We start from the raw sequence: 27,319 nt of genomic DNA, 5'->3' as shown, positions 1-27,319 counted from the left end.
ACTTTTAAGGTTTTCAGATCATCTTAAACCGTGTTTCAACAGAAGCAAGACGAGTATGAAGACATTAAATTTGGCTGAATGTGTGTGACATTTAGAGGGTGTTTTTGCATTGAAATGATTTATTAGCAGAAGGTGAAAATCTGGACGATAGAATACGATACTAATGTTGCTAAAGTTTCGACTTACCTTTGGTGCAGTGTAAATATCTGAAATACAAAAAATCAAGTATTTTATAAATAAAAGTTAAACAAATGTACACATTTAAGTATTAAAAGTCTGTTTTGTATAAAACTTGGGAAACAATAATCTGGGACTGCAACTAAAAACTATTTGCATAAGAGAGAAATAGACCAATTATTTGTATATTATTATTTAATTAATAGGCATTAAATATAATTACTTCTTCATATTACTCTACTAACAGTCTAAAGCATGTAGGTAGTTCTGAACAATAATGTAAAAATAAAGAATGGCAGCAAATACTCGCATTTAAGAAGCTGAAACCAGAGAATGTTTGATGTTTTTGCTTGATTTCAGGGATTCAAAATGATTGTCAATTTATTTCAGGTTTTCCTGCTGTATCTTATAGTGACAAGCCACCTCACCTAAAGCACCTCCACTCAACTTTGTGAAATAAAATAAAAACATCCTTCAAGATGAAAAGGAAAGAGGGACAGTTTCAAACAGCAAACACAACATATATTTAGCGAGCAGCTTTTGTTTAAGCGGTCGTCTAACTCACTAACCTGATCTCAGCGAGATGTGGCAGGGGGTTAACTCTTTGGCTGAACTGTTTTCCTGGAGGAACTTAGAATTTTGTAATGATCAACTGATCATTTCACTGATTAATTAATTCCATATAAAAGAATAATCCTTCAAAGAAATCATAAAATTAAGGATAAATAGAGTTTTGTACATTTTGCTGTCCAACCAAGTGGAGTTTTACCACTTGAAATAAGTTATTTTCAGATTGCATGGACTTTCAAATCTTTCATATCCACCACATAATATATGTTATTTATGCTCATGCTCATGTTTACATCAGACCACATTAGGCCTATATTAGGCCACTTATACTATACTGTGTATATCTCTGCATATATTTAAATATATGTATTCACTGATGTTCAGACTACTACATACAAAAACGTATTTAACTTAATTAACATGCTAAAATATATTTCCTCCAATGTGCAATATCTGTAAAATGCAAAGTACTCCCAGGAAAACAAACAAATAAAAAATATATTAATAATAAATGCCAAATAGCAGAAATGTATGTATAGAATGTGTATAGAATGAATGTATATTTATTAGTTTTTATATTATTACTCTGTCTTCTATATCTATGTGTCTTTATCTTGAGCTACTGTGACAACTAAATTTCTCCACTGCGGGATGAATAAAGTCTTATCTTATCTTATCTTATCTTATCTTATCTTATCTTATCTTATCTTATCTTATACAACCACAGGGGTGAACAAAACAACACAAACCTTGCAGTAATACACTGTAAGCCAAAACAATAACTCCGTAATAAATGTTATTAAAACTTTTACTGATCGGTGTCGGAGAGGTGTTTATTCAACTGTAAAATAATTGTTGAGGCTGTTTTAATTGTGATGTGTTATTATTTCTTTCTTTAAATTTAGCGACCAATTAGCAGCTGGTTTCATTTGAAGCTGCAGTCTGTTAAAAGTCCATTGCACAGATTTGTGTGAAGAACCATTACACCTTAATTATAACAGACAGGAATGTTATTTTCTAAATAATCTGTTATGAAGATAGACAGAAACTGAATTTACATTTCTAGAGCCGTCCTGTGTATAATTGGGTGAAGTCATCCTTTTTTTCCTTCTTGTTTGAAGGTTTTTTTCTCTGAGTACAAGATGAACATAAAAGATGTTCTCTCCTCAAGGAAGAACAACCTCTCTACAGCATAATGTGCATGATAAAACCAATACATTTACATACCAGCACTGCTGCACAATAGAGACACTACAGGTTAAACTCTTGACAAGCTGTGTGACAAAGTCTTCCTCATTACACACTCTAATTCCAGATGAGATTATTTCGCAGCTAAAATGACCCCACTAATTTGGGACTAAGGGCTGTTGAGAGGGTTCGAAATCCGTTTTAAATGGACTTGAGGTTTTGAAGGGGTTGTTGTCTTTCTGAGCAGAAGGAAGAATGGATGAATGAGGTTCACACACTTACGAGAGAGGGACCATCATCTTGAGGGTGCTACAAATATATTACTCCTCTGAATTGATTAGTTTGTCTTGAGCGACCGCCGGTCCAAGTGGAATTCTTAAATTGTGAGAGAGAGAGATGAGTGCTGCTATTTAATTTTTTTTTACTCTTTGGTGTAAAGAAAACAAGGTAGTGAAAGGTAAAGGGGACTGAGATGTCACAGCAAAGAAATGAGAGTTTTTGTTCAGGCTTCTTGTCGGCTTGTGGGGGTTGATACAAAAATTCCCCTGGCTGCAATTACATTTCTGCACCTCACGCTAATATTAAAAATATAAGATGTATTTTGGAATAATGATTCTCCTCTAATATTGGCAAAATCTTCTTAAAGCATCACTATATCCAGAACAGTTAAAACAAAGATTAATATTTCCTCAACAGTCTGATTTATTAAGAAAGAGGGATAAAAACTTTTAAAGTGAAAAAAAACTACAAAAATGTTTGGTGAAATAAGAAAACATGCAGAAATAATGAATGGAGACAACATGTCTACATTTATCTTATCACATACACACACAAAGTCTCTGTCTCCTCTAATCCTAAACATACTGCCTTCCTAAACCCTGAAAATGGACTGTGAGCAAACTTACTTTGTCTAATTTATCCAATTTGGGGAAGTTAATCTGTGAAAGGGCGGCCTGCGCTGCTGCTTCACAGCTGAAGAATAAACAGTGAGCGCCACTTCTGAACCCTGAAACTCCCGAACCTTAACAACAACTGCAACACGTCAAGTCTACTCTATTGCATGTAAAAGTATAGATTATTTTCACACAGATATTTAAAGTGTCCTAAGTCAGATGTGATGCTGTGTTTACTTAAACTCAACACAATTATAACTATGGGCCAGTTTAAAACTATGATAACCAATAACTCTGCCTTCGCTGAAACTGTTATTTAATGTTTTTTAAGTGTTTTGTCTGTGTTTGTTCTTCATTATATTTTTCTCTGTGCTCTCGGCATCATTGTAAATGAGGGTTGCCCTGAATGATTCTTCGAGAAATAAATAAAAGAGAAATGAGTGTAGTGTAGTTAATGTACCAAGATGTCCAGCGAATATTCCATTAAATTCCCATCAGTTCTATTGTCTATTTAAAAATAATTTAACATGCGAAACATTAGTAAAATCTAGTTGCTGAAGAGATGGCACCACTGTGATTATTTTTGTTGTTAAGAAATATGCAGTAAAGCCAGTGGCAAAAACTGCCTCAGATTTCAGATTTCCCAGCCATACTGAGGGCTTACTGGTAAGTTTAGTCCAGCATGCTGCACTGTGCAGAGCCTTGCCCGAGCATGCATATTGTCAGGAGATATTTTTAGATGATAACCATACAAGGACAACTGCTGGTACGTTCAAACGCAGTTGTGTCACGCAGACATGATTGCAGCCAAACAGCAATAACTCCTCCAACATAAGACTTCCTGCTCTTCACACTTGTCTTTCTCTCTCCATCTTTTCACCTCAGCACCGGATCGACTCCTACATGCTCCCAGTCTTCATCCTCACCCCACCCCTCTTTCTCATGAACCTCGCTCCCTCAGCCTCTGCGTCTCTCAACCTCCACCCCCACTCCCGCCATGTCCATCCCTTCGTCCCCCACTGACTGCGTGTCTGCAGGTCTTCCTGATTGGTCATGGGGATTTCTCCTCGTTCTTCACAGCAGTGTGTTTATGTGTGTGTGTGTGATTGTCCACCTTGGCTGCTCTGCCACGGCCACTGCCCTGCCTGTGGGTGAGAAACGTCCGCTGCATCACACCGTCCCTCTCTTTGTGTTGTTGTGACACAGACACTCACACACACACACATGTGCTCTACACTCACATTGTCACTTTCCTTAAAGTTGATGGAAACAGGCCAACAGCCAATAAAGGGCACCAGAGAGGAGAAGAGGGGGAAACACTTAAATAATCTCCTTCCCCCTGAGCCCTGGAGAGCTCAGTCTCTAAGTCTGCTAGGCAATACTCAGTGTGCATCCCAGCCTGTTGGATTTGAGGCAATAGGATTGTATTAACATTTTGACTTTACACAGGCGACTCATGGGATCGAGCATTGTGAGAGAATAAACAGCCATCATGATCTTCTTTTAGGCTGAGCTTTTGTTGACACATAGCCCCATTGTTATGTCCCAGATAATGCTGCTTGTGTTATTGTATGTATACAAAAACACAATGTAATGTAATGTAATATACAAAAACGCAATGTAATGTAATATGTAGTTATATATATATATATATATATATATATATATATATATATATATATATATATATATATATATATATATTAAAACATTTTACATTTTTCTACATAATTATTAAGGTTGTGGTGTTATTTCTTTTAAACGGGCATGGTTAATATTATTTTAGATTTGTCTTTTGGCAACAAATAAAAAAATAAAAATAAAAATCAGTATTGTTTATTTGACTCTGGGTCCATTTTTAGTTTTAAAATAATTAAAATACGCCAGTGAGCCACACTGTTCCTTCATTACAATTAACATGTTCACTGTAGTTAAGTCCTGCAGACACCATCCTGCTGCAATAAACACTCACTAAAGCAACAAATGTGTAATAACCTTCCACAGAAGAAAATAGTCCCCACCAAATACACTATTTAATTCTGTCTGGGAGCTGTCTGCTAAAAACTACAATGACCAGCTGTTTTATTACATTAGTCAGCCTTAATATGTAGTGAAACTATAAATTTGTCAGCCATTTATGTCTTCAGAGGAACCAATAAGTTTGGTTAGGCACCCTAACACATTGTTGATTTGAGTCTTTATACAGGATTTGTTGAAAATTTAAAAAAATATAGACTAATATCATCCTATGTGATACAACAGCTAACAGTTATATAAATAAACAAATGGGCAAGAAACAAAAAGATTTTGAATTAACATTATAGTGTGCACTGTCTTATTATTATTATAATATTAAAATATATAATAGTAAGTAGATATATGGTTAAAACCTCTATTGTAAGGCTTTATACAAAGCTGTGCTTCATCATATAAATCTAATTTTCTAGTTTTTTTATTTTAATTTATTGTTTCAATTAGTTTAGAAAAAAATGGAGTCCTAAGCAGAAATTCAGTCTGACTCACATGCTGGAGTCAGAAGCAACCAGTGGACCCATGCTGGTGAGTTCTGACCCTAATATCTGTGGTTTTAACCCTGTCTGACACTCATAATCTCCATTATCTTTCAGTCCCTACTGGTCTTAGATCTGCAGCCTTAGACGGTAGGGGACCAGGGGAATAAAAAGATGCTCGTCACAGTTGCTTCTTAACTGATAAAATCAGTGACTGTATTGGTGTTAGAGCTCTGCGTAACGGCTTTGCGTATGTGCATGTTTATGTGTGTGGCAAGGGGGTGGGGGGGTCTAACTGTCTGACACCTGCAGCTCTTCATACTCAAAATGCAAATCCAAGCCCACACCCCCTCCATGACCCCTCCTTCAATCTCCGAGATCCAAGGTTACTGAGCAACGACTTTCGCAAATCTAGATCAGATTTAAATAACAGTACAAAAAGAGTTTCAACAGCACTAAACAAGGAGTTAAGGTTTTTCCTGGAAATAATATGAGAAGCTAGTTTTCTCATATGTAGGCCAACATACTCTGCCAAGCCTCCTCCAACCATGCAGATGGTTACTAGATATTTTTATACATGATACATGGGCGGCTGTGGGTGAGTTTTACAAGAAAGAAAACAATAATATTTGGAAATAATAGAAGAGGCAAATTTGCTGATACAAATCCAGATAATATGACAAGTCTTTTAATTTTATGTTGCCAACATTGACAAAGGGATACATAACAACTGTAAAAGTAAACAACAGCATAAAACCAGGCAATCCCTGACAGCTCAGTGAATTCAGAATGAAGATACTTTAGAGAAGAAAGATGTGAATTGGTTAAATCTATCCCAAAAAGAAAAGCTATGACTTATGCTCGCCCAAAAGCAGGTGCAAGCCCCTGTGGCAGCAAGCATCTGCGGAGCTCAAGTGTTGGAGTGAACAAGATGCTGAATCCCTAACCAGCTCGAAGGTTGCAGCTGAGCCTGACCTCTGACCTGGCCGGTGGGGGCTACTTAAGAATATTTCCCTGTGGGGACCAAGTAAAGTGGTGCATTATTTGTATTGTTGTGAATGAAGTGTGGAGTAAATGAGAAAAGACACCTGTTTCACTGGGCACTCCATTTGCACTGTGGGGATGTTGGTGATGCACCTTTAAGGTCAATCAGCTCTCTAGTGCCCCCCACTGACTGCTCTAGACAGCACAAAACAGCAGAGATGGGGAAGTAGAGGCAAAATCCCCCAGTTTACTCTGTAGGTTTATTTAACTATAGATCAGACTGTAGAGACAGAAGTTTTAATGTTTATCCCCCATCCTGTTTGTGACAGGGTTTACCATCCCAATTACATCTACCTTAGAAACAATGTTAATAGTGGAGAAATACTCTATAAAAACAAACCATTTATAAGATTGTGTGAGGTGATGTCTGTTACCAGAGCACAGAGGTGTATAGCCTTTAAGTAGGCATATAATTTTATAATTTTATTTTGTTTCATTGTGATTTAATTGTCTTATGTTATCCCTTTTCCTGTAAAGCACTCTGTAATATCTGTGCTCTATAAATAAACTTTACTTATTTATTAGTTGTTGCATAAGATAAAAACTTTATTGATCCCACACCAGGAAAATGGACTTGCTTAAGCAGCAGGAGTCAAGAAAGCAAAGGAAAAAAGTGACAAAGTGATCAATAAAAATGAAATAAGACAAATACATAAATACATTTCAATTAAAATGTACATTTCTTTTATGCTCTATATTAATATATATAATAACGTTAGTATTAGCTTCAATGCTAGTGGTATTTGTAGTAATTATATCAGTATCATTACTACTGAGGTGATTAATCAGTGGTGTTACGACTTTGGTATTATCCCGTTAGGATTGCTGTTGAATCAACAGTCAGGCAGCGCCACCAAGTGTTCATGAGGTGGCATTTTACAGTCCTAAAGAGGGACATCGGGGTGAAATCACAAAAACAATACTTAGTTTTATTGTATTTTAATTTTAGTTTGATCTTAGACGTATTTAAGACATCAAGCTTTAACTTGTTGCAATAAAAATGTATTGTAAATGCGTCTGTGTTTGTAAATGACACTGAACACTGAATTCATATATAAATGCAAAACAACAAAATTTACCCAGATTTCACTTGATGTTTATGTGTTTAACGAATATATTAAGACCCTCAAACTTACAAACAGATTTACAAAACCCTAATAAAACTGTCAAAGTAAACTCTTTAAAGAAGAATAATGCGCGTTTTTTCTTATAATATTATATTATTGAAGTTTGTTTATTCCAATTATATTAGTAATTATCATTATTTTTGTGTATTTATTCAGGTTCATATTCTTGTTTTTCTGCACCATTGTGTTAATTTAATATTCTGCAATGTTTGTAGGCTACATTTCAATTGTATGCATGAATTTAACATCCTAGAAAAGCCGTTAATTTTGATATTATATGAATGAAGCAGACTTTGGATCCAACCCCGCTGCTGTTGCCGACTGGAAGCTGTAGTACGTTATGTCCAATGTCTCTTGGCTCCGCTGATGTTGCTATGGATCATATTCGCGTTTTCGTGTAACATCTGCGTGCACATGTACTTGTAACGTCAAGTCAGCCAGAATTAGACTTCCGGTATAACATTTCACGACAAAATCAACTAAAACCATGTTGCTCTTTGTGGTGGTAACTTATTTTCGAATGTATTTCCGCTCCTACCGTCCGTCCTATCTCAAGCTGGCTTGATGCGTCTTTTCAACAGGTGCCAAAAGTGACTGTGCAGCAAAACTGTCACTAAACTAAAAGGAAAAGACCAGTCTAAAGCCAGATAAACTGAAATAAAGACAAGGTATGGATCGTGATTTAACTAAATGCTTCTTACCTAATATCCCACCCACCTGACCTCTGACCCACACCCAACTTTTTATTTCAACCTGAAGTGATGCTCCCTTAATATAATGAAAAGAGGCTTTACATTGTCTTTAGTAGCCGAAAATGATGTTAATATGTGAAAACAATTAGATAAAACAAATTAGTCTCTGTAACTGTGAGGGTCATACCACACCTGTGCTATGAAATGTTAAAAAATATATCTATACTCTGTGGGATAACTGTAAAAAGTTCACCACAGTTGATCCTATCTAAGATACACTACATAGAACTTCATTGTTCATTTTAAGGATTCTGGAAACTCAGTTGACCCACAAGTGTATGTTTGGATTATGAATGAGAAGGCTGGGACCAGCAAGATTTAAGGTAAAATACTTTTCTATAATTAGGTTTAGATTCGATTGCAAATAAGTTCATATTTTAATAATAATCAAATTACACATATTGTGTCCTTTAAACGTCCCCGGCTTGTCCTATTCTTGATTTCAGGAACATGGCGCATGTCTTGAACTTCAACCTCGGATATTTATTCAGCCTCGTTTATCTGTTCGACAAAACGCAAATCCATCACTCAAAATTCTCGCGATAAATGGCGCCCATATATATGGACAGATGGGGGGAGCTCGTCCACTTTGAGGGGCGTTGGGTTTCCCTGAGGATCTTGGTGAGGTTAGGAACAGTCAGGGGTCTCATCTCTGCACAAGTAAAATACAACCATGTCGGACGCGGTGGTTAGTTTCTTGAAGGACTTTTTGGCCGGTGGCGTTGCCGCTGCCATCTCCAAAACAGCTGTCGCTCCCATTGAGAGAGTCAAACTGTTGCTGCAGGTAAAATAATTGAACCAACTGTTGCTAAAAGCATGGCCGCATGTTCATTCTTTTGTGCGTAAAGTGTGCGTAAATGTTACTTTACTGCAAAAAACAAACACTTGAATGTAAATCAAGAATATGTTATAATAGAAAAAAGTCTGACTGTGCACTATGAGAGTTCAAATAGCCTCGTGCGTAATGTCAGAGGGCACGTGAGAGGTCCTGCGTCAATGTGGAGATGCTTTTACGCACATGACTTTGCGATGCTGCTGCTATTATGATGATGTGACAAGGCCTCCTTATATGTGTCAATAAAACTACAATACTAGAAGTTTATTTGTTTTTGGTACGTTTATTAAGTTAATTATTACTCCAATACTACAGAGGACCGCAGTAATATTCAGTCGGATTGAATGGCTAAATTTAACTTGAACTATGTAATCTAATACATAGCTGATTCTCAAGTGACAGGAGTGTGCATGGAGGCTGCGAGGCCTAGAGGTCTACAACTACACATAGTAATGCCTGGCCTGCTAAGATTAATCACGTTTTGAGAGAGACTTTTTCTTTTTTATTCTACTTGTATTGTCTTTGCGTGTAGGTCCAGCATGCCAGCAAACAGATCACTGCAGAGATGCAGTACAAGGGAATCATGGACTGTGTGGTCAGGATCCCAAAGGAACAGGGCTTTATTTCCTTCTGGAGAGGCAACCTGGCCAACGTGATCCGTTACTTCCCCACCCAAGCCCTCAACTTCGCCTTCAAAGATAAGTACAAGAAGATCTTCCTCGGTGGTGTGGATCAAAAAACACAGTTCTGGCGTTACTTCGCTGGTAATCTCGCGTCTGGCGGTGCCGCAGGTGCAACTTCGCTCTGCTTCGTCTACCCTCTCGACTTCGCCAGAACAAGACTCGCTGCCGACATCGGCAAGGGCACAGCTGAGAGAGAGTTCACCGGTCTTGGAAACTGCATCAGCAAGATCTTCAAAACCGATGGCCTCAAGGGTCTTTACCAAGGATTCAACGTGTCAGTGCAGGGTATCATCATCTACAGAGCGGCCTACTTCGGATGCTTCGACACAGCTAAAGGTGCGCACACCTGTCCGATCTGGCTTTTATCACGTGTTTAAAATTATAGGTGTATTCTGTATTTCGCGACCAGCGCGTGACTTAACTTCTCTCTCATACAGGTATGCTGCCAGATCCCAAAAACACACACATCGTCGTCAGCTGGATGATCGCCCAGACTGTCACTGCTGCAGCTGGTATCATTTCATACCCCTTCGACACCGTCAGACGTCGTATGATGATGCAGTCTGGACGCAAAGGAGGTAAGCGTCACTCTTTTTTGTGGACTGGTTTCCTTGTAATGATGGATTTGATTGGCGCGATTTCACATTTTTACGCATGCATCCATGGGCATTGCGCTTTAGTTGTCATGTCTCCATTTCCACAGCTGACATCATGTACTCGGGCACAATCGACTGCTGGAAGAAGATCTTAAAGGACGAGGGAGGAAAAGCCTTCTTCAAGGGTGCCTGGTCCAACGTGATCAGAGGCATGGGTGGTGCCTTTGTGTTGGTGCTGTACGACGAGATCAAGAAGTACACATAAACTGTCTAATCTCCCAGTCCCCAAGGAAACCCTTCACTTTGTTTAAGTCTTAATTCCTGTAATAGAGTGCTAACAGCTTGTGGTGGTTTACAATGTGGCAATGTACAGGTACTCGACCTGGGTTTACATGCCCCCTCAGAAATATGTATATATATATCCCATCTACAACGCACAAACAGTGTTTCAGTGTGACAAAGTCAAGCCAGTGTTTCAGTGGAGATGTTGTGATGATGCAGGAGATGATGTCACTACCTGTCATATGTCAGAGTCAGTTGGTAGAGCAAGTTGCTAAAGCCCATGTGGTGTTATGTTGTGACCACTGCACTCTGACCCAAGTGTCCCACCTCACACATTATTTTATTAAGAATAAAGATTTCTTAGTCTTACAGTGCAGTATTTTTTATGCATGATTGGTAGTCACATGGACACCTGCCATTTGCAGTTCTTACAGGCCTTTTTTCACAGCATACCTTTTGATTTATAATGCCACAAAGACAACATTTTTATTGTAACTGCTCCCTGATTTTGCCTTGTGCCAGACATCTTGAGAAAAGTCTGTTTATGCATGTGCTTTCACCTTTTCAGCTCTGACACCTGCACTGCTGACAAACAATATCAACCATGAAGCAGCAGAGAGGTTTGTACCACAGCATTTGTGGTTTTGAAGAAAACGTTTTAATAATGTGCAAAATATTCAAAATAATGAGCACCATAAAATATATTAAGTAAGAACCACTCCCCAAACCAAACATGTATTGTTTGCACCACTTATGGCATGTAGGGGTAATAAAATTAGAGAAAGTATTTCCACCATTTCACTATTTGAAGTTGCAAAATATCCCACTTCTAACTGCTTAAACAAGCAGCCTTATAGTATAAGGAACAGAATATACATAACGCCAAATGTTATTTCAAATATATTTTTTATTATTTAAAAACAATTCTCAAGACTAGTGCATCATAAATTGTATAAATATGAGAAAAAGGGCAAACTAAAAAATAGCAGATTTAATGGAAACATTGTTTGTTGTTTCAACACAGCTGTTGAAGAATAGGCAACATTTATTACAATAAGCTGTCATGAAGAGTTACTGCAGTATTCAGAAGCAACAACTGAGCTAATCTAAGTTTGATAGTTCTGAGCGCAGATCACCATTTGTTATATTTCAGCATCAGAGTGTGGACAAAATGTGGAAAAAAGTCAATTTTCTTTATATTGATAAGCCTGATAACACAGATCACTGAATAGTTGATTATCTGAACTTAAAGTACAGTGAACCTAAAAGAAGCTTTAAGCATAGTACCTTTGAAATAACCTCTTGTGATGAATGGATAATAACTTATCACTAAAGGTAACCAGTGATGTGCTTCTCTGTAGATTAGATTAGTGTTCTCAGCACCAAGCTGGTCTGACTGCACTAAGTTTTTTTGACCTGGGTGTTTTGCCGGAGTCACTGGTGATGGAAGCTGCTCTGGGGCCATGGTGGGCAGAACTGGCTGGCCTCTGACCTGTGGGTGTCAATGACAGAGACATTTTTTGATCACAGATTGCCCGTCTCATAGTCAGATCTATGTTCCGTTAACAAAAAAAATATGGCTTACATTTTTATATTTTAACATTTTTACCACAACTGGCCTAAACAAACAACAAACACAAGGATAATGGTGTTTATCAGAGATGGTAAAGCAGCTGGTTCTACTGTTGGCACATGATTCAAACTTTTACTCTTGAACCGAGCAAGGACATAGGGTTTACACAAATTGACAGCAATTATAAAATAATGCTGAAAAACTGAACTAGGGAAATTATTTAAAACTCTTCAATGAGTACATTCATTTAAATTACCATAGAAAAGGTTTAATATGGAAAGAGGAACATCAGTACTTTTAGTCTTTACTAATGTATAAATCAATGGGTGATTCTTACCGGTATCTGTCATCCACTGCTGCTTTTTACTGTCTGAAAATCTTCTTCTGTTAATTAGATTTCTGCAGCCATCTGAAGGCAGCAGCTCAGACATGTTGGATAAACTGCAGCCTACAATCTGAGAGGAGCACTTTGATGCAGTGCCAGATGCTGATCCTCTTTTTATTTATTTTTTTTACCTCGATTAAAGAATCACATACAGACAACAGCAGGCTGCTACATAATGACTACACACACTTCTGCTGGTGTCAAACTGCTTTTGTGAAGTGAAAACACTCAGTGAGGTTTGAGAGGACAGGTGCTTTAATGTTGTGCAGCTACCTCACCAGTGGGGTTGTCTTAAAGTGATAATTCACATCTCTTGGCCATAGATATGAAATATGCAAATGGTTGAACATATAGTCTAAATATGACCAAAGGGGCAAAACATGTAAGTAAGACATACTAAACACATTAAAAAGCTGGCAGATTTAGACCCAAGTTACCTACCTGAGGGTGTCTTACTGGTACACCTCTCTTTCCTGGTGGTGGACATACAGACGGGGTACGAAGGAGCACCAACGTATCCAATGTGTCGCTGGTAGTCTTCCAGCTGTTCTGCACGCTTTAGGCCAGGCGTAGGTTTGATGGACTCCAGTCTCTTCAGGAAAGCCTGAAAGAAATACAGTACTATTTTTTACCTGGTAAGTAATTTAAAACTTTACTGTAAATGCTAATTGTGTTGAAAACTGTCAAAAAAAAACCGATCAGGTTTAACACAACTGTTATGAATGGTTCTATCAGGAAAAATAACTACATCTACACTTAAAATACTGATATTCTGTCAAAATCCCTTTATTCTATGTGTCTTATTTAAAATGCTGCCAAAAATATTTCGCATACAAATGAACATTTAATTAATTAAACATTAAATAATTATTTTTCAGCATAAAAGTCATGTTCCCCTTTGAAATATGTTGGTATATGTGCAGTATATAGGTCTGAGTCTAAAGCTTACTTCATCAATTATAATTGATGAGATAAAGATAAAGTCATCAGTGCCTCAGTGTGTTATGCCACAATTCAGCCATAAAAATTCAAAATGCCACAAAGTATTTTTGTAGTATTTGATTAATTGAGCTAACAACATGCAAAACACCATTACAATGTGTTTCATCTTTTATAAAAAAGAACAAATCACAATTAAATTATGAAAATATAAAAATATCTGGTACTTCACAGTAAACACAACCACACAGCATGAGGCAAAACCGTGTAGGCAAGTGGCTGAATGTCATACATGCAGTCTCACTCCCACATGCATGCTGTGCAGAAATCCCTCAGTAAGCAAAAACTCCACATAAAGGAATGCAGCTCGCAAAAAGTTCAACAGGCAAGAGACTGTCTTTCTAAAGTTCACAAAGTCCACCAGAGGTAATAGCATACACTGAAGGCTTCTAAGTGCAGTCATGCATTTCCAATAATATTTAATTTCCAATAATCTATTTTTCCATATTAATATTGCTTATTTGATAGAAAATTAAGATATATTGAATATTTTACCAGTCCTGAAATACACAGAACTAGTTCTACTTGTGCAGGACAAATGGGGTGTCTTACATGTGTGATGTGGGGGGTACACTGATCACACGGCAGATTCAATTACTTCACTCTAAGAATAGAGAAGGCAAGAAGCACTCCTGACAAAGTAGAGCAATGGACGCAAGAGAACAGTCCGTCTCTCAAATGACTGAAACACATTCTCTGATAAAACAACAAACATTCACCACTATAAATGTAAGATCTCGCATCAGCGATAATCATAAACACATGTCACAATATCAAAGAAGAAAACAACGCAGACCTTTTCTGTTTTCAGTTATCAGTGCAGACACTAACATTTTTCTGCCTGACAATTATAATAATCAGAACCATTTAAAAATAATACTGCCTGTGTACTTTTATCACAGAGTAGTCAAGCAGTGTTAATATGTCGGGTGAGAGTTCAAAGCGCTAGAGGCTGAACAGTGTAATAATGTCACTCTGTGGTGCTGCTAGCCTGCCACCTGCTGCCATCTGTCCAAGTCCATCCGTGTCTACTTTCAGGGGTGGCACTCTCAGTCTGACACTAACTGAACAGGCTAAAGTTACAAGATATGTTCATCAATTGTATCATTGTGACAATTACTCATACTACTAAGCCTCAAATGTTTTCTTTCTGCTTCTACAACAGAAGAAACAGTTGAGAAGAAATCTTAAGGACCTAGAAAATTTTACAAACAACCTTACAAACTAAACTTGAGAATTGATAAACTTCTGTTTTGGAAACTGCTGAGTACCCCCTTACTATCAATAAATCTAGACATAATTACACTAATGAGAAATCTGTGCTCTTGTTAACAGATCAATGTAGGGACAAAAAAGGGAAAAATACCATGTGAAAAAGGTCTTATTTCACTTGGACACAGGTAGAGGGTCTACTGTTTAGGCATAACAGTCACTCAGACGCTCCAAAACATACTTTTTGCTTCACACTGGCCGCTACAACTGACACCAGAAATGTACAGTTTATATAGCAAATAAAGTTGTAATAATGTTGTGCTACTTGGTTGGTTCCCAAGAATCTGAGAAAAGCCAATTCTAATGTACATTAGAGAAGGTGTTTGTAATATTATATGCATGCATGCATGAGGTAAACGATAAGCAACAGTTATTGAACCACAAACCTAAATCCATCATATCTAATAATGAATACTGAATAATATATCTTGAACATTCATTCATTCCTTATCCTCAATCGCTGAACCGCTTAGCACTCGGGTCGCTGGGGGCTGGAGCCTATCCCAGCTGACACTGGGCGAGAGGTGGGGTACACCTATCATAGGGCAGAAACATAGAGACAGACAACCACGCTCTCATTCACACCTATGGGCAATTTAGATTAACCAATTAAGCCTAAGGGCATGTTTTTGGACTGTGGGAGGAAGCCTTGCTGTCAGGCAAGCGCGCTAACCACTACACCACCGTGCAACAGCAAAACATAAAAGTAAAAGTAAGGAATTAGTGACAGGAATGCCTATATTAATTATGTTAAGGTTATGGGTTCAGTGTTTGTGCTACAATGAGTATTGATCCACACAGGAGGCAAAGCTCACCAGGTTCTCCCTCTCGATGCGTTGCTGTTCCCGTTGCCTGTTGAGTGCACTGTGAGAGAGGCGGACATGAGGTGAGTTACTGCCCGTCTGGGTTTTCTTCCTCGCTGAACTTCCTGGTCTGGGCCCTGGAGAATGGCGTGAAAGTTCCCGGAGTAGACGCTGGTTCTCACGATCTATGCGCAGGACCTCATCATTAGTAAACGAGTAGTTTTTCCTGTTTCTCATTGCAGGACAGCGGAAGACCAGTTTGCCTCCAAGCTGACTCTCTGGACTGAGGGAGCCTAATAAGGGAAAAGGGGCATTTATTACAATTTCTTCATCTGCCTTTTAAAAGACAGATACTTTGTTTTAGCAAATTTTTAAAAGTTTTTTGACTCAACAGTGGACCAAGTGTGAAATGTAAATGTAACAATAAAGCACACTCCTACAACTTGTAGTGCAATCAGTGATATTTTTTTGTAAAATCCTAATTTTGTGATTCATTTATTACATTAGGTTACAATACAAATTACAATATATTTAGAGCAAACTGTTCTTGATGTACAGTGTCAGGAAATATAGTCCATTCATGTTTAATACAAACCTAAGTTACAAACATATTCAGGCACTACAATTTAGAGCCATATATGAATGTATTTATTAATTAATTGCTCATATATATATATATATATATATATAATTTATGGGCTGTACATATTAGTAAAATGTCTGGATGGATAATTATTTTTAAAAACTTACATAAAAGAAAGGCACGGGTTTACTCACACTCATCTACATCCTGATCTGAATCCTCATCTTGGTGCATGTCACTGATGCGGCTGGAGGGCACACTCTCCTGCTGCTGCTTTTTAAGGCTTTCCTCTTCAGGCTCTGTGTGGTTCAGGTCCAAGGACTGGAGAGGGCTGAAATCAGGAGAGGAGAGGGGGCTCACATCTGTCACTGTATCCTCTGACTCCTCTGGACGGCTGATAAGCACATCTTGAGAACCTGTTGAGCTCATTTGGGTCCTTCTCACTCCAGGGGATAAAGACGGCTTGTTTGGCCTGGCAAACGTGGGGGAATCCAAACTGCTTCTCCTATTGCTACTGCTATAGGAGCTCTCTGAATCTGCGTCTCCACTGCTCTCGGTTGAAGTTGGGGATGGACTTCGGGTGCGCCGATTTCTTATAACTTTTTTAGGAGACTGTTTATTTCTCCCTTTTGGGCCTGAGTGACTGGATGGGAATGACAATTCTTCTTCAGACTCATTCTGACTCTGGCTGTACTCATCCTTATAATCTACCCCCCCAGCATCAGCCAATAAAGCCAAAAATTTTCCATTGGGTCTTTTAGATGCTTCCTCACTATCACTGCTATTATTGATGACTTTATCTGATGTACAGGCGACAGATGATATGCTGGATGTCCTGCTCCTCTCATCTTCTTTTAATCGCCAGCTGTTCTCTATACTTTCTGAAATGCTGCTACTGTTGTCGACTGGCTTCAGGTGGTTTTTTGTCCTGTCAGACCTCGGGGACCAGCAATCTTTTGTATTCTCTGTCTGTTTTGCATGTAGCCTCTCATGCGCTGGTGAGCTCTCCTTTTTAGCCTCCAGGACTTGCTCCATCTTTTCCCCTCCATCTCTGCTGACACTGCTCTCATCACAGTCACTGTCAAAAAACGAATGATCCACTTCACCTTCAAATTCACCGGGGTTGAGCAAGGCAGCCTTGGCCAACATGGTGAACCTTTAAAAAGTGTAAGATTGAGAGGTTAGATTATTTATCAGTTAAAGAACCGTGCCTTGATTTGTTTTAACCAATTAACAATTTTTCTAACTACACCCCTATATTTTAGAGATTGAATGCATTTCTACCACTTCATTCAGTGTCATACATCAAAATAAGCAAGCAAACTTGTATTATATTGTATTTCAAAATTATAGCTGTGTAATACTGTGAACCGTGAAAATCAAGTCTGCATTGATAACAGTTTAGACTTTTGAAGCTGCTCTTATATCCTACATTACCACACAACTATAATAAAACATTGAATAAAAAATTATTCAGACTTGATGTAGGTGATCTCTGTGATTACTGATGCACGCAAGTTTCAATAACCATAAATACATACATGGAAACAAATGGTTGCAGGAAAAATGTATCTTGTAAAATAAAACTATATAATACGTTAAAAGTACTGCAATTGATTTGTTCAGGAGCCAAAACTTGAAAACACGTTACCACGGTCCTTTCACGATGTGTTTTAAAGTCGATCTATGTTTGTAGCTTAACGTTACACTTAAATTTAGCACGATATTTGGACAAACATGGTGCTGTCACTAAAAACAATTTCCAACACACCTTAAAAATGACACAGTAAAAAGGCAAAGTACGGTATGTTTTTAACATAGTACCACAGACTTTCGGCTTGATAGCTACAGGAACCCTAGCTAGCTAATTTAACTAACGTTAGCGTTGTTATGCTAATAGGTTAACGTTAGCTAACTGTAGCTGTATTACAACAGCATCTTACCTTGTCGGTGGGTCGCGTTTCACGAACCGGTTGCATATACTTCTGCAGAGAGGATATGTTCCGTTGAGAAGATTGAGGAATATGAACGTAAAGCTGCATTAAAAACAAAATGTTCGCTAGCGGGCTCCAGCTGGTTTCTGTCAGCGTGACATGGTGCCTAGTAACGAGACAACGTCACTTCCTAGGAGCGGTTGCTGTGGTGACAGTTCTGCAGCAGTCCTGTTTGTCAACATCATAATATTAAAAATATTTGTATATCATCATAAAGTTTTGCAGGAAACACAAAAAAACTTCACCAAAAGTGTAACATATGACATTTATTGATCATTTCACTCAAAAATGATGTAACAAAGGATGGTTATTGGCATAGTAATAACACTGTGTAAATGATGTAACTTAAGAGAAATAAATGACTTTTTGGCAATTTTTTGAACATGCCTTTGTGACTTAAGCAAGATATGGTAACACTTTATTGTGAAGGTGTCTACATAAGAGTCACACAAGCCTGTCAGAAACGATGAAATGACATGACAAGTATCATGAGCATTAATGTTACTTCAAAGTGTCTTTAATGTTCATGACACATCCCATGTCATGTTTATAACACGCTCATGTCACTCTTATGTAGACACCTTCAAAATAAAGTGTTACCATATCTTGCTTAAGTCACAAAGGCATGTTCAAAAATGGCCTAAGTCACATTTTATTTTGACTTAGGCATAATAAATCCGCTTAAGTCACACACTTGACATAGGCCATTATCTTAAAGGGGTAAAATCACATGATCTGATCAACTGAGGATGTAGGCGATTTTACTATAGGTGATCGGCGTCATGAGATGATTTAGGCAAAAAAAAAAAAAAAAATGACAATTTTTTTTTGTGTGTGTGTTTTTATGTTTTGTTTTTCTGATACCTCATTTATCCTGATGTATGTTTTGATATCTCATGTTTATTAAGAAAAAAAGCAAACATCACCCTGTTGAAATACTTCTGAAAATAATGATATTTGAAAAAACTAAATCTTTGTGTGTGAAAACCTACTTGCAAGTTTGTGTTATTAATATATTTTGTCTTGTAAGCAAATTTAATTTAGTATTTTACATTTTTTAGCTAATTTTTGGGGTGACAGACATCAACATATTAATAAAATCTTGCTACTAAGCAGCTAACAGTACATTCTCTTACAGACAAACCGAATTAAAAAGAAATTACACTGCAGTGATTTGTCTTTGTCAACTACAAAAACATATTAAGAATCAGAACTGTTAGAGGAGTAGACAAGAGGTCATTTAGTTTTTCATTTGGGATCTATTATGCCAAAGTAACTGCTCCCCCTAGTGCATACCCATTAACAAGAAAGGGGATTATCTGAAGGCGCGTCCCCTGACATTACAATTTGTCACGGGTTTTCTCTTAATAACATTGTTAGACCTAGAAGTGACACACACCAATTAAATGCCAATGTCCTAGGACAATAGTACTTGGGTGAATCTATCGTATAAACCTGTGTCTGGTCACTGTCATAGAATTTACATGCCTATGCAGGATGGGTAGAGATGGGGACTGAATGGGGGGCTATTTCTGTGGCTGTCGCATCCTTACACAATCAGCCCATGGAGAAGAAATCACAAAGAATGACAATACGTTTCTGCTTAAATGAACTGCCCGGTCTGAGCTGTAAAGATTTTTAAGAAAATTCAACATGAGGATTAGTGTAATTTCTCTGTAATATAGTCACTATCAAATACATATATATTACAGATGCATAGGAATGAGTAAAGATGTCTGTTTACAAATCCATACAAAACAATAAAACAAATGTTCATTGGATGTTTGGGGCTTGTAATATTCAGCTGTCTGTAAAACGGCTGCACCTAATATTTTATTATGTATAAAATGTTAGAAAAAAGGTGAAAAGTACCCATTATAATTTCCCAAATCCCAAGGCGATGTCTTAAGCTTTCTTGTTTTATCTGACTAACAGTATTAAACCTTAAAAAACATTTAATTTGCTCTGATATAAAACAAACATAAGTATCAAATCCTCATAATATTAAAAGATAAATTTACTGAATATTTGGCATTCTTTGCATGAAAATGCCCAAAAAATAATTTAAAAAAATTATTTTCAATTGATGAAGATTTATTTTCTGTTGATCAGCTTATCTATTAATCAACGAATGATTTCAGCTCATCTGTAACTTGGGAAAAAAATGAACAAGGAATGAAGGGCAAAATATATTGTACAGTTTAGTTCTTTGCACAATCAGCCAACATAAAGCAATAATAACATTGACATTGATAAATTGCATTACAGAATGACATAAGACTATTTGTTGTACATATTTCACCAACTGTTGTCTTATTATATACTGACAAGTGCAGAAAGTACAGTAAATTATATGATTCATTTCTCTTTTTAATATTAAATTACAGTCGTCTCTAATTGTGGCTTTGCCACTTGACAAAAAACGTAAAAACATGACAATAAATTTAATGTCATAACATAATTGAGTCAATTTGCAATACTGGACACATTTCTATAAAACAAATATGTTATTGTGTCACTCCAAAGTTTTGCAGATGCAAAATACCAAAGTTAGATGTTGTCTGTATGAAAGGTTGTGAGAGCTCAGATGACCTTTGGCCTCTGAGGCAGACACAGATTATAATACGCAGTTTGATCCCAAAAGTCTGGTCCTTTCCAGCCACACCAGCCCTGTGAAAGATAACATACACATCACACCCGACACAGCACAGTAAGTGAGAATGTGTAGTTTACAGAGATGAATGTACCAGTTACCTTGTCTGTGATAACCTGTAAGTCCTCTGCTCCTGTGTAATGTGGGTCGAGGATGAGATAGCGAATCTCCCCTGATGTCTCACTCCATGCCACACCTAGAATAGTGTGAGCTAAAACACCACCTCCTGCAACACAGGACAAAGAAACATGAAATGATAGTTTCCATTCATTTTAGGAGAAACTGTCACAAAGATTTTACGAAGTTAAAAGCTTCTTTCATAACACTGACAATGAAATTCTAGATCAACATGTGAACGCTGCACGCCTTTTGTTTTGTATTTTTTATTTTGCATGCCTATTCATTCTGTTTAAACCTAATATTTCTGCACAGTTAAAAATTAGGCTACACTGATAATATTGTGCTTATACCATTTGCAGAATTAGACTCCAGTGCTGGCTGTAGGGCTGGGCGATATATCGATATAAAAAATAGATTGATATATTTTTAAATGTGATAATGGAATTAGACCATATTGCATATATCAATATAGTTCTTTTCCCTTTCTTTCTTTATATATAAATGATGCCCTTACTAGGGTTTGTCATATTTAGTTATTTTGTAATGTTCGTTATTCTTGTCTTATATAAATATATTTATTTCAGAAAAAGATTGGCCTATTTTATTTCATAGGCTATTTTTATTTAAGATATTTTTTTATTTAAATGTGCACTTTTTTTTTTTTTTTTTTTTAAAAGGTACTCCTGTTGTTATATAGTATTTATGTTCACTTAAATAAACAGTTTCAATAAAACTACTTGTGACATGTCATAACTGGCTTTGACTTTGACTGAACATTTCCTCTCACTTAGCGATAAAATATCAGGATATATATCGTATATCGATATTAAGCCTAAATATATCGGATATGACTTTTGGTCCATATCGCCCAGCCCTAGCTGGTTGCATAGGATTGATTCAGCCTTAAAAATGTAATCATCTACAACATTTACAACACATTTTTATCTAATGTAATATTCTGTTTTAATCCGTATTTGTTGTCTTTGAGACTTACAAAAGTCTTATTTTCACAGCAATTTAAAAATATGTCTACTCTCCTGTTTGAAGCACATAAAGGGAGGCAGCAGCTATATTAACCCATTGACGCCTAAAACGCCTGTAAAACCTCTGGGCGATTTTAAAATAAGCCCCTAACACCTGAAGTTTTTCTGGAAATTCAACAGAAGTGTCAATGCTTCTACTAAATAATAGATATTTCAGCCTCTGTAGCAGATAGAAATGAAATTCAAAAAGTATTTGAGAGCTTATACAAATACTACAAAACGACATATCCGCTTTCCAGGCTTCAATGGGTTAATGTGACAGACTAGAAGCAATCCACAGCACTATAAATTACATTCATATAAGCAAAGAGACCAAGTCATTTAATCTGATAAATCAGATAGATGAAGACTAGATTTTAACATAGTTAAGGACAGTTATGAAATAGTTGAGACATCTGCTCACCAATCATGATGGGAGTCCCTTCAGTGAGGAAGTGGTTGGCCAGTTCTCTGCCTTTGGATGCCAACTCTGAACCTTGACTGAACAGCACAAACATTTACCACCAGATGAATCCAGATTAATATGTTCACACAGTATATAATCACAATAGTTGCAATCTATAGGAATCACACAACACACCTCACAAACATGATCTTGGAAGTGACCCCAAGCAGCTGATTCAGAACAGCCTGAACCTCGATGGATCCGATCCACTGACGTGATCCAACAAAGGAAGCCTGTTTGTCTCCAACATCCACTAAAGCCTGGAAAGGTTAGAGCCCTTTAAAAGCAGCCATTTTGATATTTCATATGTGTATCATAGTCACAGGACCCCTACTGTACCTGTTGGATCTCCTTATGAGTGGGCACAGCTCGCTCTGTGTAGCCTTGCTGCTGGAACCAGGAGCAGATGGTCTGGAGGGAACGATAAGCACAGCCCCAGCCATTGTCTTCCATGTGGTCCTGCATGTAGTGGTGATAGCTGTAGATCCCCTGGACCGAGTACACCTAGAGAAAACACATACACATAAAAAAAAAAGTTATTGTTACATGCAGAGTATGTCACAGTTTTCATCTTCAAAAGAGCATCAAATCAAATCAAATAGTCTTTATTGTCATTATATAGTTCACTATACAACGAAATTGAAAGTGCCACTGCATAAGGTGCATAGTTATGACAATCATAACACAAAACAACATGAGTAAAAACATTTTAAAAATACAGAGCTATACAAGGACAAAAACAAGAACAAGGACATGTGATGTAATAAATAAGTATAAAAATAAATAAATGGCTACTTAAAATGCTATAATTTATACATCAGGTAAATTGAGTGTTTTGCACATATCAATTGTATTGCATACATAGCGTGATAGACTTTCATTTGGTGATTAACGTACCTTTCCATTGTCCAGCGTGGGATGTGTTAGGACCAGATGAGGGTTTCGGAGGTAGCCATCTTTGTAGGGCTCATTGGGAAAGTGGTAAGAGTTGGCTCTTCTAAAATAGGGCCAGTCATCCGGTAGCTCAAACTGTTGGTGCAGTTCCTACTCAGACAGAATTTGTGGACAATAAGATAGAAAAATATGTTAAAATAAGGGAAGTTATGCTTTCAAATCACAATGTTGGTTGTAGATGATTATCAGCCATAAGCGATGGACGATGACGTAATCCGTATCTGTGGTTCTTACTTTACGTTGTGTCTCTAGTTGGCTGTCAGGCACTCCTGCTGGGTAAACCACAGTCACCAGTCCTTTTGGCTCTGGAAGAAGGAAATGGAGCGGTTCAGGTATCAGCAGTGTGGTCCCCTTCATGTGTTGCAGGGTCATTTTCTCCATCTCACACAGCTGATGAGTTAGTGCCTCCAACAGGCGCTCAAAGGCACTGCAACACAAGAAGTAATATTTCACTGAGAGCAGAACTATTCATGGTCGTGGCTAGTGGGAAGTTCACTGTTTGATCAGTGATATCAAATCGAATGTTTTAAAGTTAGATCATACTCTTTGATTGTGTCACTGCTGGTGGTGCGGACAACACAGTCCATGGGAAGAGTTGTAGACAGGAAGTGGGAATTCTGGGCCGTTCTGCTGAGGATCGGGGCTGGAAGAGGGCCTGTCTTTGTCGCCTCCATCATCAGGCGAAGGTTAACGACACTCTGAGTGATGAGTGAAGGGTGAATTTACATTCAAGCACACAAACACCAGAAACAAAATAGAGCACAGGAGAATATTCTGCAGAGAATGAATCACCAACTATTTTCATTATTAATTAATTATGTCATTTTTTAATAATCTGAATTGTACAATATTCACTGGTCCAAGCCTCTCATATATGAGCATTAGCGTTGTTTCTTTTGCTATCATAGTGAGACGACTATCTTTGTGTTTTTGACTGTTCGTCAGGAAAAACAAAACACTTCAAGACACTTGAACTTTGAAAAACTGGAACAGGCATTTCCCAAGTTTTTTTCAACACTGTATAGACTAAACAATTACTCTGCAGTGTATGCTGCAATGAACAGAAGACTGATACTAAACATGTTCATGATTCCCTGATTGTACTTTGCACAAAGGTTGAAATACCTGTCTTTAGAAAATGATCTTGAACATTGTCAGTGTTAGTACCATTGAACAGTGAATTGTCCAAAACAGCTTACTGGTAGTCACTGCAGTAGCAATAGCCCCAGTGGCCTAATGGGTAAGGCACTGGCCTCCTAAGCCAGGGATTGTGGGTTTGAGTCTCATCTGGGGTGAATAATAGAGCTGTGACTGAAAAAAATGCTTGGTCCTTGTCCTGAAGCATAAAGAATGCTAAAGCTCTTTCTTTTTTTTCTTTTTACAAACAAAACTGGAGGTCTCGGAGTTTAGATCATGATGACGGGTGAAGGTTTCACCTCGGGGCCTGGAAAACTGTAAAGGGCATTTTCACTTTTTCAAACAAGCCAAGTGATTATTCAATTAATTGAGAAAGTAACCTGAAGTTTAATCGGTAATGAAAATGATCATTGCAGCCTTTATTAGGTTATTTCTACAAAGCTAAATATGATGCTGTGGCATATAATGAGTGGTTTACATGGGGAGAAAAATTGTTGTGCGATGTTTAACGACTTCCCCTGTTAGTAAAGTTAATGCTCACAAAATCACAACTTCATCTCCGTTAACATAATGTGTACATACCGCTGCTGAACTTTTTTTGCCTTTCTTTTTTGCAGATCTCTTGCCAACGGTCTCTTGTTCATCTGTCCTGAAACAAATAAAAATCTTAATTACAATTCAAACAAACAAACAAACAAACAAACACAAAAGCAGAGGATTCCATATAAGAAATCAAATACTTTAAAAAGTGAACATACTGTATCCATTGATGTAGATCTTCACACAGTGTGCTTGGAGTTATTTCTTCAGGTGTTGCATAAACACTTTTCTTTGGCCAAATAATTACAGGACTGTCACAGACTGCTAGAACACATGATTCAGATTTCACCTGAGAGAGAAGCATCTCAAACGTTCTCGAGATGGCTCTCTGCATGAGCCGCACTGAAAGAAGACAAGCAGACAAAATAAGTCCATTAACAATGACTTCAGTGTTCACATTATATTATATAATCTGTTGGTAGTGTATTAATCTTACTGCTATTTCTATTATATATTAGCCTTTTTTGCAATGAAACCAGTCCACATTCTTTTTATGTGTCAAAGCACTCCATTAACTTTTTAGAATATTATTTGGCTTATAAGCATCAGCATTTTATTTTGGTTTACATCTCCCCCTTTTCGCTAAAGGAACAGAATTTGATTTCTTGTATACCGAGTACTGTATATGTAGAAAATGTGACAATGGTTTCTACCTTGAAATTCACATAATGATGTTAAACAGTGATCTTGCTCTGCAGCTGGTTGCCTTGATTTTTACATTAAATGACCCACAATAATCAGGGCCATAGTAAATGCATAGCAAAGTCCTAGGATTGTGGCCTTGTCCTGGCATTGTGTGGAACGCTTTAAAACAGTATTTAGTCAATTGTGTAGGCAAATAAAGTTTGCCAAAAGTACATTATAAAAGTGTGGAAAACATATATAAGTAAGACTACTCAGAAAAATGCTAAAGATGAGTGGGATTGCACTGGAAGGTTTTGGAACTCTTGACCTCAGTGTTTCTAAAATCCTGGCTGCAGGTAGAGATATGAAAGTTTGGCTACATATTGAATTGTGCAGGTTTGGGAATAAATTATGCAGAATCTGAGCACGCACAGCAGCAAGGAAAGTGAACCCCGTTATCAAGGTAGGCAATGAAATCATGCTAGTTCGATTAAACCTGATGTGACGCCAATAAACAACATAGTATCCACATTTGGGAACAAAAAAATATTGGAGTAATAACTTGAAAATACCATCTGTGCTGTCCAGCTGACATTTGAACTCCAGCGGCCCTCTGACACGAATGATAGTCCCCATGTCGGAGGACTGCGAGTCTGTAACAACCTGTAATAACACAAGACAAGTTAATAACAAGAGAAAGAACCAGGTGATGAGTTTATAACGTCAAGATATTTTATTGACTACTAACAGGGAAGCGAGGAGCCGCTGTCAGTAACCTTCGAGTTAAACATAAAGCTAAATAGAAAGGAACATGAACGTTTCGTTCGGCTAATTCATTGTTAAACTTACCATCGTGTGGAGTTCAGTACAGTAATGTAAAATCACTCAGATATCAGCAGTTCTTTACGCGCTGGAGGCTGACATGTCTGTTTTCAACGTGTCTCTGGCTGCTGCATTCTATTGGTCCACGCTGGTCACGCCCACTTGTGTTGCTTTCAGGGGACCTCGTAATTGATAAATATCACAAATGACACCGTGGTGCCAAGGATTAAGTGATCTTTTTTCCCCTTCTCAAATTATAGTCCGGAGGACGGCCATAGAGCCCCATTGTGGACCCGGAAATGTTGAATACACCAAAGTTTAATGATGGAAATTTATAGTATGGGTTCCCAGCATGCAGAAACTGCCGGATGCTAATTTGCATATGTTGGGCAATTTGTGTAATTGAGCTAATTCGCGTAAATTAGCATAATCACCTATAATGGTCATATTATGGAGCTGCTTGGCCAAATGATACAATGTTAGCATGTCTTGGGTGGTTACTTGGGATGCTGAATCCATTTCTGACATTTAAACATTTGAAATGGGCATTTAAAAACAATTTGCTATAGATCTGGGCAGATTTAAATTTATTTCCAAATTCATTTTTATGTAATATACGTACCTATATATTGAACTTCCAAGAGAGTTAAAGAAC

General features: G+C 37.4%; 3 protein-coding genes and 1 non-coding gene across 5 annotated transcripts; 2 read left to right on the top strand and 2 right to left on the bottom strand.

Moving 5' to 3' along the window:
• Positions 1-8,889: 8,889 nt before the first annotated feature.
• On the top strand, positions 8,890-11,026 carry slc25a4 (solute carrier family 25 member 4). Its single transcript, XM_059326455.1, has 4 exons — positions 8,890-9,045; positions 9,629-10,115; positions 10,217-10,357; positions 10,483-11,026. Exons 1-4 carry the CDS (start codon positions 8,935-8,937, stop codon positions 10,638-10,640), a joined length of 897 nt encoding a protein of 298 aa, XP_059182438.1. The 5' UTR covers positions 8,890-8,934; the 3' UTR covers positions 10,641-11,026.
• A 526-nt stretch (positions 11,027-11,552) lies between these two features.
• Positions 11,553-18,388, bottom strand: cfap97 (cilia and flagella associated protein 97). The gene is made up of 5 exons (XM_059338241.1): positions 18,216-18,388; positions 16,467-17,428; positions 15,702-15,982; positions 13,057-13,219; positions 11,553-12,149 (listed from the first exon to the last, which is right to left on the bottom strand). The coding sequence occupies exons 2-5, from the start codon at positions 17,419-17,421 to the stop codon at positions 12,034-12,036; spliced, it is 1,515 nt and encodes a 504-aa protein (XP_059194224.1). The 5' UTR covers positions 17,422-17,428; positions 18,216-18,388; the 3' UTR covers positions 11,553-12,033.
• Positions 18,389-20,682: 2,294 nt separating this feature from the next.
• Positions 20,683-26,825, bottom strand: ufsp2 (ufm1-specific peptidase 2). Of its 2 annotated transcripts, none has more exons than XM_059349913.1 (12): positions 26,692-26,825; positions 26,415-26,505; positions 25,377-25,560; positions 25,201-25,267; positions 24,025-24,179; positions 23,716-23,908; positions 23,425-23,571; positions 22,867-23,031; positions 22,663-22,787; positions 22,486-22,562; positions 21,021-21,145; positions 20,683-20,936 (listed from the first exon to the last, which is right to left on the bottom strand). In XM_059349913.1, exons 1-12 carry the CDS (start codon positions 26,692-26,694, stop codon positions 20,850-20,852), a joined length of 1,419 nt encoding a protein of 472 aa, XP_059205896.1. In that variant the 5' UTR covers positions 26,695-26,825; the 3' UTR covers positions 20,683-20,849. The 2 variants fall into 2 exon arrangements, with proteins under 2 accessions (XP_059205896.1, XP_059205978.1); XM_059349995.1 differs by lacking the exon at positions 26,692-26,825 and adding an exon at positions 26,591-26,644.
• Positions 24,704-24,776, top strand: trnar-ccu (transfer RNA arginine (anticodon CCU)). The gene has a single exon. It is a non-coding gene; the product is annotated as a tRNA-Arg (tRNA).
• Positions 26,826-27,319: the final 494 nt, after the last annotated feature.

This window comes from Centropristis striata, chromosome 1, assembly GCF_030273125.1.
Source record: "Centropristis striata isolate RG_2023a ecotype Rhode Island chromosome 1, C.striata_1.0, whole genome shotgun sequence".
Classification (NCBI taxonomy): domain Eukaryota; kingdom Metazoa; phylum Chordata; class Actinopteri; order Perciformes; family Serranidae; genus Centropristis; species Centropristis striata.
This window is presented reverse-complemented; position numbering and strand designations above follow the sequence as displayed.